Source organism: Gymnogyps californianus, chromosome Z, assembly GCF_018139145.2.
Source record: "Gymnogyps californianus isolate 813 chromosome Z, ASM1813914v2, whole genome shotgun sequence".
NCBI classification, from domain to species: domain Eukaryota; kingdom Metazoa; phylum Chordata; class Aves; order Accipitriformes; family Cathartidae; genus Gymnogyps; species Gymnogyps californianus.
Genome location: NC_059500.1, coordinates 7,723,067 through 7,742,877, shown reverse-complemented (window position 1 = coordinate 7,742,877; position 19,811 = coordinate 7,723,067). Strand labels below are relative to the sequence as shown.

At 41.0% G+C, this 19,811-nt stretch overlaps 2 protein-coding genes across 3 annotated transcripts in view; both read left to right on the top strand.

Annotated features, from left to right (window-relative positions):
- Nucleotides 1–618: 618 nt before the first annotated feature.
- CCDC125 (coiled-coil domain containing 125) lies at nt 619–12,575 on the top strand. Its single transcript, XM_050913133.1, has 11 exons — nt 619–915; nt 2,472–2,530; nt 3,380–3,466; nt 4,375–4,452; nt 5,161–5,246; nt 7,348–7,430; nt 8,324–8,439; nt 9,014–9,121; nt 10,109–10,280; nt 11,980–12,113; nt 12,243–12,575. Exons 1-11 carry the CDS (start codon nt 645–647, stop codon nt 12,573–12,575), a joined length of 1,527 nt encoding a protein of 508 aa, XP_050769090.1. The 5' UTR covers nt 619–644.
- Nucleotides 12,576–13,283: 708 nt separating this feature from the next.
- ZFYVE16 (zinc finger FYVE-type containing 16) overlaps nt 13,284–19,811 on the top strand; it is a 32,276-nt gene continuing 25,748 nt past the window's right edge. For both annotated transcript variants that reach the window (XM_050912522.1, XM_050912523.1), the window contains exon 1: nt 13,284–13,336. The gene's annotated coding sequence lies outside the window, so the exon portion shown is untranslated. The remainder of the gene's footprint in view (nt 13,337–19,811) is intronic.

Sequence of the window (19,811 nt, the reverse complement as noted above, 5' to 3'; positions counted from 1 at the left end):
AACTCCGCTTGTCGCTCAGTCTCCGCGCAGCCTCCTGGGGAGCTGTTCCCTCGCTTTCCGGGTGCCGGCACCGCGACGTGGTGCTCCCGCCGCCCCCGCCGCGGCTCCAGCCCGCACCGGGGCGGGACAGGCAGCGCCAAGGCCGGCCGGGCCGGTGGGTCGGGGGCTGCGGGAGGGGGAAGAGGACCGGGACCGGGATCGGGACCGGGAGGGGCGGCGGGGGGGCAGCGGCCGCGGGTCCGCCGGCGGGCAGGAGCGCGGGGGCGTCACGGGTGCCCGCGGGGGGGGGGGGCGTCACCGAGGCGGTGCCACCCGCGCCCGGCCACCGCCGCCCCCCCTGCCGCACCCTTCCCGGCGGCAGAGGCGTCCGCAGCCGGAGGTTTCACTGCTTTAATGTTTTACCGTGCGGCGGGGGCGGTGGTTTTTGGCAGCCTGAACCCGTGCGGTGAGCGGCCACGCACCAACAGCTTCAGATTTTTCACTTCAATGTTGTTTTGCTGCTTCAATGATGGAGTTTTTCTGTTTTTCTAGATAAAATACTTCTTGTTTTGGGGGAGGCACTGTTCACGTTGCCAGTAAGTGAAGTACCCTCAATCAGAAAGAGGGAAAAAAAAAAAAAAAACAACCAGACCCAGGAGAAGAAGATGGAGGAAGCAGAAGAGGATGACATGACATGTGGAGACTTGGGAAACGGACTTGGGAGAAGACCTGCAGGTGTTTATGAAGGGGAAAATTTACAAAACTCCTATTCATTTAGACCTAGGAAGGGATCTGGAAAGGTTTGCAATTCCCTCTTGTCAGCAAAGAGAGTGGAAGAAAGTGATGCTGCAGCTCTTCCCGGTTCAAAGCGAAACAGTTTTTACGATGGATCATCCAAAAAGCCTGTTACTAGTTCCACACGACAAAGTAGCTGTGGTAAGAGTAATTTAGAAGTTAATTATTCACCATGAGAAAAATCTCTGTTAGCAAAACTGAGCAGTTCGGCTGCCTCACAAGGTGTCATCAAGTTTAATTCAAACCATTTGCCAAAACACTTTGAAATCTCTGAAGGATTCCAAGAAGTGCGTGTGCATTGCATGCCTGCTGGGATCCAACGCAGCCTCACAGGTTAGTTGGTGCAGCCTGTAAGTCTTCTGTTAGCGTCGCAAAAGGAGATGCTCAGTGCCATCGAGGCAGCAGAGGAGTCTCTGTTCCTAGATCTTCCTCCCAAAACATAACAGCAGAATTGCTTTTCAGTGAATGAGGATGTGGCCCTTCTAAGTGTAAAATGACCATTTTTCAAGTGTTCAGTTTTGCATTTGAAAGTGACATTTAGCGAAGAGCATTCTGTGGTGGGGGACAGCATTGTTTTTCCCTAGATACATGTATGAAATTGAATGGAATTGCTTGGATTCCTGGTTTGTTTAAGTGTGTCTTCCTAGAGATTGTATCTAAAGCTTATGGCTAAATATTCAAAATCCTGTTTGCTATTTAGCCGAAATTTGTGAATTGGCATACTTTTTAAAGTTAAGAAGTTGTTTTTAGAACCTGCACATCTCTGTTCTTCCAGTGTTGGCATTCATTTTTTTGTGAAGACAACACTGCTGTAAATAAAATCAAATACAGGCAGTGCTGGTCATTAAACTTTAGCTGCGTTCCCTTATATTTTGAGCCATTTTTAGTATTTTGACTGAAGTATTTCCATATAACTTGCTTATTTCTCTCCTTTGGAACAAGTCCCCGCTACCCTCTCCACACACCGCAGTAAGCTAAGCCACGTAAGTATTGGTTTCAGCATCTTCCGTGCGAAGATGTTACAAGAGCAGCGTGATTCCTGTTGGTTTCACTGTCCTTCTGCTGGTCTCTCTGTGATGCCTGTCTTAGATCTAGGTCTTTCACACAGCAATATCCATGAAAGCATGACTAAAGTCCACGTGAACCTGACTTTGATTTAGTAGGAGGCTGCATCTTAACATGTCTCTGTGATGCTCAGTTTAAGAAAAACAGTACCAGTAGTGACTGCTTGTTCAGAGGAATATTGGATCTTGTGGGATACTCCACCATCGTACTTCATCTTCGTCTCTTGAGAATTGCCCCTACTTCTAAATGGTGCTAGCTACTGCTGTGTTGAGTTTGGTTGTTGAAAAGTTACAATCTGAAAAGAACCTAAAAAATGAAATTATTTTTTGAATCGGGATGGCAATCTTGTTGTGGGGTTTTTTTTAAAGGAAATTCTAACATAATTGTCCTTATGTTCGGTCTCTACAACTGACCTTTTTTTTCCATTTCACTTCTTTAACTGTGAAACAATGTGTTTAAGCTTGGTATTTATGTATTTCTTAAATCTGTTTATTAGCTCCAGAAGAAAAAAACCACAAAGATGAAAATTCACCTCTGCATGTTACCTGTTTTCAGAGTAAAGCAAATTTGCGTGTTTTCTTTTGTAAATATTATAGTATCTCATCGTTTAGTATCTCCTATCAATCCTACAGAATCTAATACTGAAGTGTCAAATGAAGAACTAAAGCAACAACTTCAGGAAGCTCTAGAGGTTAGTTACTGTGCCAAGTGTGCCGCTCTTGAAATCTGCATTTCTTTTTGATGTAGCAAAGTAAAGCACAGTGTTAGTTTAGCTGAAGATCTTGGCATGTCCAGAGTCTTGGATGAATTCAGGTTCTTGAAATTAGAGCAGTAGTTGGAAGCCTCACTAAATTTTATGCCAGGAAATCAGAGTGTGAGGTGCAGTTTATACTCTGGATTACTTTTTGTGGGGTGTGGGGAGAAGTATTTTTAAACATGCAGAGAATGTTAAAAGGATTGTACTCCTTTTCTAGTAGGTTTTCTTTTTTTATTAAGCTTTGGGGCCTGAAAATCTGCAGTGTAAACAGAATAGTCTTTGGGTTTTTAATCTGCATTTTTGTTGAAAGGTAGTTAACTCCTACATTTTAATTTTACTGTGGTTAAATGTGTTGATGTATTGGCATCAGTCCAGGCAGAAAGAGCAGGGTGATCTCAGCTGTAAAAATGTATTTTAGTATATATTTGTAATATGTACCACTGCATATATAAGAAAACTGTATTCTGTTCTGCTTATTTTAAAACTGCAGACCTACATTTATATATACTTCTTTAGCAAGGCAGAAAGGTTTATTTTCCAAATACACTGGAAGAGAACAGCAAGAATAATAATTACAAGTATTCTTCTTTAAGTATTTTGTGCTAGCATGCACTGTTAACATTTCTTCATTGCAAGCAAGCTCTTAGTCAGAGAAGAGTCATATAGAGTAGAAACAGGAGAAGATTGGTTTTTAAAGAGGGCAAATTTACATTGCTGCTACAGTCGAGTTTTAACAGGATTACCTTGGCTTTTACTCAGTGTATATATTTTATTTTGCTTCAGGAAGTTGAAATTTTGAAAGTTGAGCTTGAAGCATCTCAAAGACAGCTTGAAGGAAAAGATGAAGCCCTAAGAATTCTGCAGAGCATGGTAGGAGTTGTTCAGAAATCATTTAGGTACTTAGTGGTAAAGGAAGGAAAACAAGAAATCTTCCTGCCACTCTTCATCAAAACCTCCCAAACCATAAGTTCTTCCCAGGGCTATAATTTAAAGCATTGAGTCTGCAAGTGTCTACAGACTTGGCTTCTACAATTTACTACTTTTTCTGCATGGAACTAGTGTGGTTATTCAAGACGACTTTACTGTTGTAGCAAATTCTCCTAATTTTATCTTTGAGGATCCATGAGGATTTATCTATTTAACTTAAAGAATAAGGCCTTCCTTCCAGTCCTTTAAATTACAGATTTTGCCAGTGCTTGAAATTCTGCTGCAAAGCACAGGTATTTTCAGTTGACTACCCCATCTGTTGTCTTAGAGGACAGTATGCGTTAAATGTTAGGTCATTTGTTGATTTTGTTGTGTTTTGTTCACAGTTTGTAATATTTTTATTCACTATCACAATGAATTATGTTGAAATCAGTTCCTGTTTTTTAGCCTACTTGCAAAACGCATTTATAGTTCTGCTGTTTCTACCCTCAGACATTCATAGTAAGTTACGCCTGGATCAAAGTGTAAGTACGTTGTAACCAAGTTTTTTAAGAGCTGATTTTGTGGACGAGCCCTAAAGAAGACATGATCTCATTTTAAATGACGCTACATTTTTCAATAGAAAAGATTATGGGATTGAAACACAAGTTTGTTATGCAACATAGCTATTTAGTGACTTGAAATTAGAACCCACTGGGACTTACAAGCAAGTTGCTAGTGTTTGTAATTCTGCACACTCCTGTTTAACGAAGGATGTGAACTTCTTTTGATGTAAAACTGAAAAATTGGCTAAAGCCAAATTAAGTAAACTTAATTACAGTATTTGACAGAGTTGTGCTCTTTTTTTGCAGGCAGTATTTAATAAAGCCACTAGTCATACAAAAGCAATGCTTCAAAAAACTGAGGAAGAGAAGAGAACTTTAGAAAAGGTAAGGGTGCATGTTTCCTTCACACCTGTGCAAAAACATAGAAGTCCATGGCTATTAATAAGAGGTTATCAGACTGTTTATTTAAATCAGTACAAATCTGCCATTAGTTCCAGGTTCTTTTGAAAGTATTCTTATTCCTTTTTAGTAGAAAGGGAAAAAGTTAATGTATCACTCTTAATCTAGATGTTTTCATGCTATAGTGTGTACAAACAATATCTGAAAGTTACTAGAGTTCTTTCTGTACTTTCAGTTGGTCTTTGTTGTGAGTTTCACAGTCATTTATAGTGAATTGCACTATTTCTTCGTTATTAAGCTGGACTTCCCAACAAGTCTAAGAAATGGGTGCCCAATTTTCATAGAGAAGATGGGGAGGAGGAGGAAGGTGGCATTGAGCTACCTTGTTAAACTGAGTTTTGTGCTTTCTCTCTCTTCCGATGTGACCTTTCTACAGAACAGTAAGGGGACAGGGAAATGTGACCGCGTGGGCTTGTTTTTGTCATAAGCCACTATAAGCATTAGTTCATGCAACGTGGTCTGGAATCCGTAGATCAGTGATGCAGAAACTTTTTGGTATCTGGCATCAAATGTATTTTTAACAGTATCATAGGCAGATCTCTGCCAGTGCCAAACTCAGCACCAGCAGTTCCTCTTCTTCTTTTCAATGGGAGGCTTGTAAGGAACTGCTGCAGGTTTGTTTTGTTTCCACAGGAAATAAATATTTTGCAATGGGAAATTGAATTTGATCAGGATAGATTTAAAAACATAGAAGACACATGGACAGAAAAATATGACAGGTATTTGACTTACACTGTGTATCTTTGGGGGGTTGAATGCTGTATGTTATCTTTCTTGTGTTCCAAGTTTGCTTCATCAGGTTTTCTGGAGTTTTTGTGTTTTCCTAATTTCCTTCCAGATTTGGGAAGATTTATTTAATTTTCATGCTAGTCACATTTGTGTTTTTCAATTAAAACTACTAAAATTATTAAGTCTCACTTCTTTAGTGTGTATATAGGCTAGCTTTGCTAGGCTGAGTTTTCATTTTCATCCTATTACATTATTATGTTAGCCAGCTGGAGCCAGACTGTCCTTATTTACTTTAAATGTAAATGAGGCATAGAAAATAATGGTATGTGCATGCATGTGGAAGTATCATTTGCTGGTTAATCATTGCTTTATTTTCTTGCATTGTAGGTATGAGCATACGTACAGGTAAAATGGAATGCTTTTGAGAGGGGCTGATCAACTGGTTCTTTGTTCAAATAAGAGTTACTCTGGATGGACAGCAGGTGTGGTTAGGCAAGCAGAAGTAGTCAGAGGCACTAAACTAATAATGCAATAAGAGACCTTGAAAAATGTGACCAGCAGGCTCACTTATTTAGATGTAGAAATGACATCTCTGAAGTTGACGCAGCAGAGTTATACAATTATTTCAGCGGAGATTTTTATTTAAAATTGTCAAACTTTGAATCAAAGAATAAGCCAAAAGTTTAGAAACTATTCACTTGTAAGAAGAGTTTTGTTAAGATATTGTGTCTCGTTCACCTGTTAACTTAGTTACACTTGTCAAGGGATACCTCCTGAAAAATCCTTTGGCTTTCCTGATTTAGGAGATTCGCAGTGTAGCCGGGTAGTTTGGAGCAACAAAACTGATGTTAACTGTTGAAAGCTAGAGACGTGGCTTCAGAAGACTGCAAGCCAGGAGCTCAGTCCACTTTGCCAGAAGATTTTCTGATAACTGAGACAGCACGATGAGAAGAATGTGTATTTCCCTTTGTTTATTCAAGTGAAATAATTCAGGCTACTATTTAGTTTTAAACAAAACCACAAATTTACAGTATGCTGCATTTACTGACGGCTGAAGAGATGCACCATATAAATTGTATTGCTTTAACATTTAGGACTTTAAATTGCCACTTTTCTATTCAAGAAGGAAATACTTAAATACTTCAAGGGAAAATGCATTATAAATGCATATTGTATGTTCTCAGGTTGCAACACTTGAAAGTACAGCTGTTCTTGAGAACAGTATTAAGACTACAGGAAGTTTACTTTCTAAAATTCAGACCAGAGCCACGTTGTCACATGTCCAATAACCATTTTGTTCTTTCAAGGAAGTAAGAGACTTCTAGCAAGTGTTTCAGAGGTTCACAATTACAAATTTCTTTGAGTTTCTAGTGGTAATGTGGTACTTAAATTCACCTCTTGTCAAACTCTAAAGTTTGGCACCATCTACTTACACATGAATTATTTTTTTTAATTTCCTTTTTTAACATTCACTTGAACATACTTGGACGCGTTTAAATTGGTTGTGAGGGTGTGGTTTCATGAACAAGGTGAGCCTGTTTGAACAGCATATGCTATCTGGGTTGCAGAGAAACCTCTGTATGAGTGCAGAGATTCCTGGTTTTGCTTCCTGCAGAGCCACCTGCAGCCTGGATAACGAGGAGTGACTCCACAGAAGCCAGCGTGGCGTAGCCTGCTTTATTAGCCTTGGTTTAGTGCCAGTCCAACCAAGCCTACACACAGAACTTTCTTCAGAGAGTGAGTTAGGCATAGTTTTAGGTTGCTTATTGGCCCCTGGCTAGCAGATTTGGATCTAACAACATACTACATATTACTGGTACAGATATTGTTATGGAAAAATTTTACAATTTTTTCCATAAAAAAATTTACAACTGAGGAAACTGCTTGTATAATGCTGCATGGATAATATGTTGTCAAACCAAGTACTCAACTCTTTTCAGTTTTGATTTTTTTCTTCAGTCTTTTCAGTGATCCTAATTTTGATTTGCAGAAATATTAGATACAATGTTTTAACAGGCTAGTTTTTTTTTTCATTTGCCCATTTAAAAATTTTTTTTAAAAGATAATACAGCCTTTTTCTAACTTCTGCAGGATATATTGTGAAAATGCAGCTCTTAAAGAAGCACTGAAACTGAGAACAGAAGAAGTTAAAACTCTTAAAGCTGAAAATGCAAGTAAGCCACCAACAGCTATTCCTCTTAATATACTGTTTCTCAGAAATAATTCCGGATTTAGCTATGAACGAAGCTTTCTGTTGGGATAAGTCTCTTGTTACTGGCAGCTGATGTCAGTGGATATGCAGAAGCCCTCTTCGAACAGACAAGTTGTGTTTGGTTTTTTCCTCACATTGTCACTTGAACTGAAAAAAAACCATTAAATGATAGAAAAAGTCAGGTATGCATAGCTTAAAGAGTAGATCAGGTGTGAAAGAAGTATACTTATCTTCTCTCACTGGCATGGTGACACCCTGACTGTGGAGGGACATAACCAGACCGTGCTCCTGGTTGTGTCCTGGAAGGAGGCAACAGCAGCCAGGGGAGCCACCAAGTGCTCCTGCTACAATGCCAGTATGCGTTAAAGACATTCACTTTTAACATACCCACGTAAAGATTCCCATAGCACAAACTTTGAAGTATTCAGCTTGATCGCTTTATCGTGGAGCTTTTCAGACTGCAGGTTGTGCAGGTGTTTGGCTGGGTCAGAGGGCTCAAGCCCCTTTCCCTTATTTTTGGTTTCCAAAAAGCTTTAAAATACCTGACATATATCGTTATTTTCCCAATATTGTGCTATTCTAAAAGAGCAGCTGCCTTAGTTGTAAGTGTACAAAGGGATGAGCACTTAGTATTGAGGCAGAGTAATATATGAGATGGTATCTCTAAGTGGGTCATTAGCTCTGGGAAAACACAGGAGACAACTGGGATCTGAGTTTCTAGATCTACATAGTCTCATCATATTCCCAAACTGATGCTTAAACTATAGAATTGCTTCATTTGGGTGTAGTTAAACTCAGAAATTAAGAAGTCAGAGCAGCAGACTTTGTAGTCACTTTCCTTGTTTTATTTCATAGTCCTGAATCAGCAGTGCTTGGAATTTCTGGCAATGCTAGATGTGAAACAACAGAAGGTTGTTCAGGAAAACATGTCCTTGAATAAAAGTGACATTACAGATTTTACAGGTCTTGAAGTAAGTATGACTTACATGTTTTTCAAAATGGCAGGTTCAAAGCTATGTTTATATTAAAAATATATAGATAAATTTTGCTTACTGATTATTTAACTGTTTCTTTGGACCCGTTTTTAGCTAATGACAATATGCCTTTGCGTGCCTGTTGATCAGTTTTCTAATTTGTGGTGCATCATGATTCCTATCTTGCAAAGAAAGAGTAGACAGAAGGAGCATCAGGCTATCTTTCACAAGCCAGCATTCTTATTTTTTTCTTCCTAATATCTTAATTCTTAACTCCTATGCCTATTGCTTTACTTCATTGAGTGAAAAAAGAATTCTAATGAGGTCTGCAGGGAGTAGCGTACACAGGCCAACAATTTTTGCCTTTAGGTTATCCTGCAGAAAAATACATTTCATGCGTGTGGTTGTGAGTCAAAAAAAATCATGCCTAAATCTGTTGTAGCTTGCTTCCCCTGACCCTTACACTCCCTTTGTAGTTTCCGGATGTTGTTTTGCTAGTCATGTGGCATGTCTTGGATTGTGTTGTGTATGGAGATAGATACTTAACTGGTGGTTTGTTTTGGATTTTAAGCTGGCAGTTCTTGGAGCCTGCACCTGCAATACTGCTGGAGGGCAGCCTTGTCCCTGTGCTAAAACGGCAGCTGTAACTCGAAAGCAACTTCTTCATCTCAAGCAAGAGGTAACGCTGCTTGCCTTAGATGTGAACAAGCAGAGAGGTGCTTGTGCTCAAAACCAAATAAAGCCAGAAACACTCCACTGCAGCTTACGCAAACTAATGTGTCTTAAAACAGGAATGCTTCTCAGAAATAATGTAATGTTTGGTAATGCCCTAACTTTTGCTGATATGAAACTGTAATTATGATATCAATCAGCTTTACTAGTAAAAAAAAATTCTCTTTTTCCTTCCACCCATTTTTTTTAATCTAAAAAAAGGAAAAAACACTCTATAAATGTATACACCGTGTGAGCGTGGACTACCACTGACTCTTTTCCTTCCTTCCTGGCAGTGCATTCCACCCCTCCCTCACGTTGACAGCAGCATTCACAAGCCTGCTCGCCCAGCTAGGTCAGGAAGCTGATCTTGCTGAAAACTGTATATTTACATCACGCTTAAATCGATAACATGATTTTCAAGCTCTTAAGGTTTTTAATTTAGTGAAATTCTATAGTTTTAGAATGTTTATTCTAATTTATCTTTGACTCTGCAAATGTGGTAACCATCCTCGTGTTCCCACTGCAGAAGTTCCAGTTGACATACTGGTTTTGAAAATAAGTAGTCATGTCGCTTTTGTACCAAAGTTATTATCCCTGACATAGACACCATTCTTTTGCTCCTTTTGCTCCTGGCCCAACTGGCATGTGCTCTCCTCAAGCTCTGCTGCATGTGCAGAGATAAATAGGCAGTGCTGGCAGCTTGACTGTGTAGATGGGTGGTGGTGTGTGCATGCATAGAAGAGGAAGGGTAAGGACTTCAATACACATTTCAAAATGTATTTCTTAACATGGCAAGAAAGCACTTTGTTTGGTTTCTACTGCTTTCTTGATTATATTTATTTAAAAGTTGTTTGTGCTAATGGCTTCTGTCTGTCTCTTAATATACATTTGAAATCCGCTATTGCTTCCAAATTGCTTAATATACTTTAAATTTTCTCTGAATTAAAACCAGATTGAAAATCTGAAGAAGAGTAAAGATGAAGCTTATATAATGGCAGATGCCTTCAGAATTGCATTTGAGCAGCAGCTAATGCAGAGGAAGGACCAAGCCCTGAGGCTTGCAGAAGTGATAAAGATTAAGAAGGAAACGAAATTTATAAACTGGAGACGTCTGAAAGACGATGGTAACTAGGCATGCTATATGTCTATAATGGTTGACTAGAAAAGAAGTTAGTTGACAAGCAGCGCAGGCAAACTTTCTTACTGTATTAAATGTGTGGCTGTGGTTTAATTGCTGACTGAGGCTTCTGAAGAGTTAAGAAAAAAGGAACAAAGTTATGTCAAAACTGTAAATATGTTAAATAGTGTGTCATGTAGTTGAATTTCTACTGGAAGTTTTGCATGTGTAGGGCAGGGTGTCTGTGTATAAGTGGAATATGTAAATACTACTGTAAGACACTGGAGCTACCAGTCTAGGCTTTTAATGTAGCCCTTTTTTGTTACACATTCATGAACTGTATTATCTGAGTGAAAACGTGCTTGAATAAATAAGCTATTATCCAGGATGAAAATAACATTCTGGATAATTGTCTTGGTTTCTGCTGGGATAGAGTTAATTTTCTTCTTGGTAGCTGGTACAGTGCTGTGTTTTGGATTTAGTGTGAGAATGATGTTGATAACACACTGATGTTTTAGTTGTTGCTAAGGAGCGCTTATCTTAAGCCAAGGCCTTTTCAGTTTCCCCTGCTCTGCCAGCAAGCAGGTGTGCAAGGAGCTGGGAGGGAGCATGGCCGGGGCAGCTGACCCCAACTAGCCAAAGGGGTATTCCATACCATGGAACGTCATGCCCAGTATATAAACAGGGGGGAGTTGGGTGGGAGGGGCGGATCGCTGCCTAGGGTTAAACCATGACAATATTAAAGATGTTTATTATGAAAACATCACAAAAAAGCTAACATCTGGCAAGTTTAGCCTGGACATTTTATATACTATCAGCAATTTAATGTGCTGGAGTTTTTTCAGATGATCTCTATGTAAGTATTAGGAAAGGAGGAGAAATGCAAAAAATACATACTGAGCTTTCACTGAAATACTAAATACAATACAGTTTTTTATTATGTATGTGTATCTACATCAGTATTTATTACTTTTCTTATACTTCACATGGTCATCTGTGAGTTACAAAGCACTCTGTAAAAGAGGAAGAATTCTTATTATCCCCTTCTTCTTTAAGAAAGAGGATCAAGAGAAGTGTTTAAATGCTTATGTCATGGTCAAAACCATAGCAGAATTTAGGAGTGGCACTTCAAAATGTATTTGTGTTAGCCACTGACCTGGAGGTGCCAGGCTTAGAAGTTTGGTGGGTCTTCTAGATTCCTTGAGTGCCCTTGGGATGTAATACTAAAACAGCATACATCTTGAATATCTGTTTCCCCTGTACTGACATCATTGTTTCCAAGCTCTATATCCTGATACATACATTTCATGATTTTAATGTATTTTAATCTTTTTAGAAATCTTAGAAACTTTTAAATAGCTTATGTCAAAGAATCTTTTTTTTCAGGCTACCTACTGTTTAAAAACAAATTACCACGAATTATTGTTTAACTAGAGTGCCGAAGTGTATTTTCCATACAGCAAAAAGAACTTTATTTTCAATATGCCCACATATATGATGAAAAGTCTATGTAGCCTTTAGGTGACAGTAAGGGTGGTGCTGCATGCAAGTAATCTGCCATGTTATGTACAATGGGAGAATGTAGCTCGCATGGCCCTTTTAGAGGAGATGGTTCAGAATCCAGTTTTACGCATGCCCATTTTATCCCAGAATAGTTTTTCTCTTCCTAAGCAATTCCACAGTTCATGTACTCTTATTTTCCTTAGGGCATGTCAAGTTACAAGGGAACAAGAACAGTCTGGGGCAAAAACTATCCAGCCTGCTCTCATCAGATGTGGACTGTAGGAAGGTTGAAGAGCTCGACAATCCTCATGAAATCCTGAAGATGTTAATAGATTTGGTTAGTATTTTGTTAAACTATTCATCGTGAGTCCTTAGGGGAGCAAATATAACTGTCAATTTGCGTAGACTGCCTTGTTCTTAGCTCATTAACTAGTTTCTTTTCTTTCTCTTTTAAATAAATATACAGGTAAATGACAAAGAGGAGGCTCTGGCTCATCAAAGAAAGGTTAGTTACATGCTGGCTCGTGCAATGGAGATGAAAGAGGATGTTTTGGAACAGGATAGAGGAAATGGCACGCTGGGGAGTCGTCAGTATGAAGCCCAGGGGTCATCGGGCCCCATACATGCCTGCTGCCAAAACCTCCGTTCTCAAAACAGTATTTCTTCAGTTCCCAGTGCAAAAACATTTGAAAATCCGGTAAAAATGCTTCGAAAGTCACACTCCTGGCCGTCCGAGGCTACACACTGTGAAGAAAATCCACGTGGAAAAGCAGACGAAACTGTAGTGATCTCTATATAGCCATGTGCTGGAATAAATTTATTTTTAAAAAAAGAAAGGTCTTGTGGAAATGCCTAAAAACGTCCTGTGATTACATCACTGGGGGCCTAACCAGGGCAATGCATTAGCTGATACCGCCTTTAATGATACAATAATAGTGTGTTAACTATTGCTTTGGCCAAACAGCCAGATTTAATTAATTTAACAGTAGTTTCCAAACAAGTTGAAGCAGCGGTCAGTTTCCTGAGCCCTCGCTTTTGCCTACCCCTTCCCTGACTCCGCGTTGTCTGGTGGCGAGGCTGACGGAGTAGGAGTCGCGTCACCGCGGAGAGTGACGTCCAGAAAACAGGCGGGGGCCGGGGCACGAGCCGCGCACGCCGGCAGCCCCGCCGCGTGGCGGCGCCCTCTGCCGGCCGGGCGGGGGAGCGCGCGTGGGGGGACTGCGTCAGTCACACCGCCGGCTCCGCCCCGCCGCCGGCTGGGGCGCGGAGCGCTGCCTCCGCGCAGGCGCGGGACCGGGGCGGGATGGGCGGGGCCGCGGCGGCTGGGAGGGCGGGGCGCCGCCGCGCATGCGCCGAGCGGCGGCTGGGCGCACAAACAAGGGGCGCTGCCGCCGCCGTGCCGGAGCCGGTGGCGCGGGGAGGGGCGGCCTCTGAGGTGAACTGCCGGCGCGGCGGCGTCGCTGCCCGCCCCGCAGCAGGAGCGCGGCGTCCGCCTCCGGGTCGTGCGCGTCCCCCTCGCCCGGCGGCCCGGGAGGGCAGCGCTGCCCCGCCGCCCTGGGGGTGAGGATGTGGGTACGGGGCTGGCGACAGCCGCGGTGGGGCCGGGGCGCCGAGCGAGGCGCGGAGGGGGACGCGCGGCCCGACGGCGGGTCGCGGGTGTCCTGCCGCTGGACGGCCTCCTCCCGCCGGCAGCCGCGGCCTCCCCGGCCGCGCTCCCTGGCGGGGAGCCCGGAGCTGCCCGCAGAGCTGCGGGGCGGGGCGGGGAGCAGCCGGCCGTCGTGTGCCGGCGTCTCCCGAGGCTCCCGGCCGGGGCTGCGCGGCGGGGTCGGGGGGCCGCGCCGGGGCCGGGGTAGGAGCCGCTGTGGGCCTGGGGCGTCCGGGCGGGCGCGGAGCGCTGCACGGACGGGATTTCTTCGGAGGCGCTCGGCGCGGCTCTAACCTGCCCCCAAGGCTAATGGCCTCGAGTTAGCGCTCCCCTTGCCGCGGTCAGCTCTGTTTTGTAGGCGCTAACTACCTTTGTCTCACCTGATCTGTCAGAGATGCGTATCTCGATTGAGGAAAGTGTCCTAAGCTGGCATTCGGCACTGAAGTTTATTCCAGGCCTGAAGAAGGGCTTTGTGTACTTCAGAACTGATAAGACACTGATTAGTCAGAGAAACTTTGTGCAGTAAGGATTTTACGGTCTCAGTAGCATCAGCGAATGCACTCTTTGGAAATGGAAGATGGTAATGAAGCAAAAACAAACCCTTGTCTCTTAGTATACAGTTTGGTAGTGGCACACTGTAGCAGCTGACTGCACAGTACTCTTACAGCAGTTCGTGCTGTGTATTGCATATTAGATTGCTTAGGTGGATTAATTGCCCCTAGAGGTTTAGAGATATTAGTGATGTTTTTGCTTACTTCTGTTCCATTTATTTTGATATAGGGTACAGAGTATAATGGACATGCTTACACCATACACTTAACAGGCATTAAATGTTTTGAGACATGCTTCTGGATAAACTGGGAAACAGAACAGTTTCTATTTAAATACAAGCTATAATAGCAGAGAACTGGTTATTAGTACCTTCTGAAGAAATGAGTAGAGCACAGAAGAGGATCCAGTTGACTGCCAGTACTAGATGCTGTTAGCTGAGGTTGTCTAATAATATCTGGTTATTAATAATGCAAATCAGAGAAGATGAGAATATTGAGGGAACACTGGTTTCCATTGAGGAATGATCTTTGAGATCTGAAGTAACAATCATATTCTCATGACTCATTTTCTAATGCTGAGTAATAAATGCTGATACAACTAATGATGATGGCACTGTGGGCAGCATGTGAGAGATGCGTTTGTTCAGTTGAGCAAGTGGATTCTTCAGCTGTTGGCCTGGCTGCTGATGGTACTGCTGATGTGTTGGAGCACTGCTGAAAATCGGTAATTGTTGACAGACAATTTTTTCTGTGTGGTGTGAATGGTAGTATTTTCTGTTCAGAAGAGCAATAACAAATTACTGTGAATGAACGGAAGAAAATCTTCAGGAGCTGAAGAAGATGTTGGGATGGAGTTGTCTGGTTGATGTCAGTGATAATATCATAATGCTGTTCATAGAGTTCTGTTCTTCTGATGAAGTTGTGTTGAGCTAACAGAATGTTGCTCTTTAAGCAAGGCAGCTTAGTTTTTTGCAGTGTGCCACGTAAGCTTTTCCTTATGTGTCTGAAAACTGCTGTAACTTTTATCTTCAGCCCCTGATTCAGCTAGTAAATTTGCAGTGGCAGCAGCCACTGCAGTTTTTGGGTTGGATAATATGTTGTCTTGCTCAGCAAGAATCATTTTTGTGGACAATATTTAACTTTTTCACAAAGCATTTGCTCAGTTGTAATGAACTTCCCTGTTAGGTTGATGGCTGATGAACTCCATGGGCAGTTGTACCCTTGAATTTTTTTTGTCTGTAGGGCCTCAAGCCTATGGGTAGGTGTATGGCATAGGGATATTGGAGAGGGGCGAGAAGGAGGAAGCTGGTAATCAGATAATTAAACACCCTTAAGGTGGGAAAAGAGGCATACTGTGCTTGATGCAGCACTTCTATAGCACTGTGAGCTTAGATAGTTCTTAATGGTTGTGTTTCTATCAGAGGCTTTATTCTAGTTATGGTAGTTGCTGGGTGATGAGCTGGAAAAAACTACTTAAATCCTGTTGTGAGGATAAAAGCTTCAATATAGCCTTTGGCTCAGACTAAATATAATGATGAAACACGATGATGGAGTTGAAATAATGTAACTTTGCAGTGACCAAAAAGACTTTCCTGGTAACCTAAAATTAAGATGGCTACTGTGGTCAGCTTTCTGGACTGAAGACCTGTGCGCGTGTGTGTGTTTCTTTATCTCTAAACCTGATCTTGTGGTGTTTTAGCATGCTCCGTATAAAAGCATGCCTGGATTCTGCAGTGGTAATTAGCTGTGACTAGCTGGAGATCTGGTAATGCCTATATATATTAACACTAGAGAGAGTGTTTTTCAGGGATTCTTAAGCATCAAAAGGCAGCTTGTCATCAGACATTAAACTGGTTACCTGGTAATAATTAACTTACCCATTTTATTTTACGAGTTATCACCACTGAAAACTACTAACTGCCTCCATTTAGAGAGACTGTATTTGGAAAAAAAAAAATAGATAATCCATCCTGTAACGTGGCCATTCTCTATCCTAGCAGACTTGTGTTACCTTCTGTGTTAAATAAGAGTGTGTTGAGAATTCCCTAGTGGAATGTTGGTTTTGAACTCTGGAATATGTGCCTATTATTTTAGAAGTGATTTATAAAGTATACAAAAGAAGTGGCCTATAAAGTGTTTTTAAATGCACTGACACACTTGCACTTATTCCACAGACATCCAGATCGCAGGATATGCTCCCTTAGGTAGCAGGTTTTATGCAGCAGAATTATTGCCTCTGTTTCTTAAGATACTGTCTTTATGCAATTTAAAGTGCAGTATTAGAAGTTTGTCAGAGACCAAGCCCTGTTTGACTGCGCAAATAATGTAAGCAAACCTTTGCTATTCTCTTTTGTTCCATTTAAGCTTGCCTCTTGGAGGCCTCAGAAAGTAAAGAAAGGCATTTGACCAGGTGTTGATGTGACCTAAATATTAACTGTTAGAATCCTTCCTCAGATTGCCACAGAATAGCTCACTTCAGTATTGTTCACGTCGGCTGTTCTAGGTACTGGCTTCTTGGGTTCACCATGGTGACTGCTGCCTGGTATAGCAATTGAGTGTTGTTAGTTTTCCACTAAATAAAATTGGGTAAGATAATAAAGAATGCTGGTCTTGAAATCAGGGCAGAAGTAAAAGCTTTGAAAGATAAGAGACTTAAGGTGAGCTTCTTTAGAAACATACCAAATGTTTACCTAGAGAAGTGGCAAGTACTCTTAGTGTGCTTTTTTTGTAATACATCAACAAAAAGTATTATTCTGTCTTGAGGCTGAAGAATACTCAATCAACAAAACTGAGTTGACTGTTAACTGGGAAAAAAAAAAAATCTTTGCTAACCAATGTACTTGGAAACCCTTGTGATCGATGTGTTCTGTTCTTCAAGTGAGATTAGCAGCTGCTTAAGGAAGTGAGATGTACATAAGGACGAATGGTGTGATGACAGTTGATGACCTGTAACGGTGTAAAATGTTCAGAATGTGACCTGTGTCTATCCATTAATATGTCATCTTTGGTGTATTTCTGGCTGAAGAAGTAGTAAATGAGCACCCCAGCACTTCTCTTGACGTCAGGCCTTGTAGTTTACTCGTACACTAGACAGTCAGATGTCTTGAGGAAGTAACAGACCTAATTAGCTCAATCCAGCACAGTAATCTGCAAAAGTAAATCTCTAAAACTAAATATGAAAGATTTTTTTTATAACAGCTTCTGATGTTATTGAGATATCTGAACAAAATCCATTTCAGAGGACATTAAGTCAAATTTATTGGTGGTAGCTGTTTCTTTCCTTTGTTAACAATTACGGGTTTTTAAAAAACATTTATTGCTGATTTTAAAAAATGCTCAAAATTCTGATTGCAGTAAATTGGGAGCTTAACTTGCAGGGCTGTAACTCTGCGAACAGTGTTTCGTGTAGATAATTAAGAGTGAAGCAGCCAGATTTACAGCCCCTTGCCAGGACCGTATGCTAGGTTAGTGTTTGTTTCACTTTGGAGACCTGTTTTGTTGGAGAAACAAGCAAAAAAACTGACTTTGTTCTCCCTCTAAAGCACATGACTTTCTGTCTTTTTAGCTCTTTGACCTGGCTTCTTGTGGGATGAGTGAGAGTGGGTGCCAGTACAAACAAAGGCTTGGGGAATGTGTGGCTGGAGAGTGGTGAGGGGCCTGTGACCACCACTCCTTTTGGTCACAGCTGTTAGTCTGCACATTAGTTGTAACTTAAGTTGTACCTGAGTGATAAGGTTGTATAATATATCCCTACAGAGAATAAAAATCAGCATTATGTATTTCTTGATTCCCAGTTTTATCATAATCCTTCAGTATTTCTACTTTATGTGATCCGTTAGACTAACTTTTGACTGTCAGTTTTGTTGCTGTCCATAAATATATGCTTTAAGGATGGGATCTGTACTTTAATGTCTCTTAATGAATCACCAAAAGCCATTAACCTTGTAAGGCTCTTAACTGAAATAACGTCCATGTCAAGTTGTAATCTCCCACTTGCCAGGAGGTTGTGAAATGAGTTGATTGTTACAGGCAACAACTGTATTCAAATGGGTGTAAGAGAAATGGCATTAAGTATGTACTTGTTGCTATTTGATGCTAATTAGGTAGCTGTGTGAGACTTGACTTATGGTGCAGCGCGCTGAAGACTGCTGGAGTGACTAATTCATGGCCATGGATATCAATACAGTGGTATATTCAGATTTTTTATTTTTTGCTTATATATGGGCACAAAGTACTGCATTAAGTTATGATGCATACTCTGTTTCACATTTCTTGTGCTTTGCAAGTCTCTATTTGAACTATATATTAGCTTAAAAATTATTCTTGTCACATGCTTATTAATGTGGTAGTAAGTGAATGCACCTGATCTGAACCATTCAGTGAGAGGACACCTTACACCTCAGTGGAGTAAGTAAGGCGCAGAATCTAGATCTGTAGTTGGCAGTGTGGTGTAAGTGGTATGAGAGGATTTAAGTATTTCTTTGGGCTCTGAGCTTTGAGAAGAGGCAGTACTAGATGGTCAGAGTACATTGAATGGGGTAGGGTGTGAAGTCAGCCAATGCAGAGACTAAATGCACTGATAAGAGTAGAAGGAAAACTAAACGGACCTCCACAGGTCTGGCTTCCACACATTAGACTAAAGGGATCTGAGTCCCTTCAGTTTACTTAAGGGAAGTGTAAATAACATCTTGATTTTATGTTATAGGTAATTGCACAGTATGGGTGTTCAGACATGAAGATGTAGAATTAGAAAGCACTTCAGAGTGACCAAAAAGGTGTAATGTTGAGTGGCTGGAAATCTTCATTAAACAAGTGAAATGGGATGTTTTGCAATAGGGCATGTGATTAATAAATAGCTTTCTGATGAGTCGGTAAGTCTCTAAAAAGAGATTTAAAAAAAAAAAAAAGATTTTGTTTGGGTCTCAGAGAAAGTTAATGAGTTAATGTTTTTTGTGTTTTGAGTAGAACAGAGATGATGTGCTGAATTTCCATGCTGCATTTTTTTTTTTCCTGGCCTTGGAGGAAGGTTTAGGAGGAGGATTTAAAGGCAACTCATTGGTCATTGTGGGAGAGGAGTACTAACCTTGAGCTGCTTAAATGCATTGCAGCTCTGTGTTAAGATGACTGTGTCATACTTCAGTGCTTCAGGTGGTTATCTGCTTTATAGTCCTGATATATTTTAGGTTTTAGCCTGTGTTTAGTCTTGTCTGAAACATTTGGTCATAGCTGAAAGTAACTTGAGGTTGACTGGTTGGATAGCTTGGGAACTAAGAGAATCTGTTTCTTTAAGTGTCATGATCACATGCTCAATATTGAACTGGTTGTCAGGTTTGAACTCCTAAAGGAGGCTTTATTCTTGCTGGCACTTCTGCCAACAGAAGGATACTTTTTGTGCTTCCTACTGCAGTTTAAAGCATGAAATGTCTGGGATTATGTAGACATGGTTTATTTAAACAGTTCATTTGTGTTGCAAGGGTAATGATGGCCTTTTTCGTTTTTTGCCTGTGAACTGTGTGGTGTAAAATGTGTAGCAGGTCAAACTAGAAGATCCTAGTATCCTTTCTGGTTTTAAACTTCCTGACATTATAATGCCATAGTATGTGCTTTCAGATACATTTGGTTTTAATAAGGCAGCCTCAATTTCCTGATTTAAGGTGAATTTTTGAGCGTATTGTGCATAGTGTACTGAGTATATTGTAGAGCATATTCAGAGTACATAGAGGCTGACAGTCTGCAGCCTTGTTTGTACTTACATTTTGTTTACATGGAGAGAGAAGAAAGTGTTACTAAAAAGAAAAAATACTTCATAGAAGTTGTCTTCTAATAATAACACTTTGAC

Excerpts from the sequence above, each read along its gene's own strand:
- CCDC125 (XM_050913133.1), top strand. The coding sequence starts at position 645 with ATGGAGGAAGCAGAAGAGGATGACATGACATGTGGAGACTTGGGAAAC. Across the intron at positions 8,440-9,013 it reads CAGATTTTACAGGTCTTGAA|CTGGCAGTTCTTGGAGCCTG; the intron begins GTAAGTATGACT and ends TTGGATTTTAAG. Across the intron at positions 12,114-12,242 it reads TGAAGATGTTAATAGATTTG|GTAAATGACAAAGAGGAGGC; the intron begins GTTAGTATTTTG and ends ATAAATATACAG.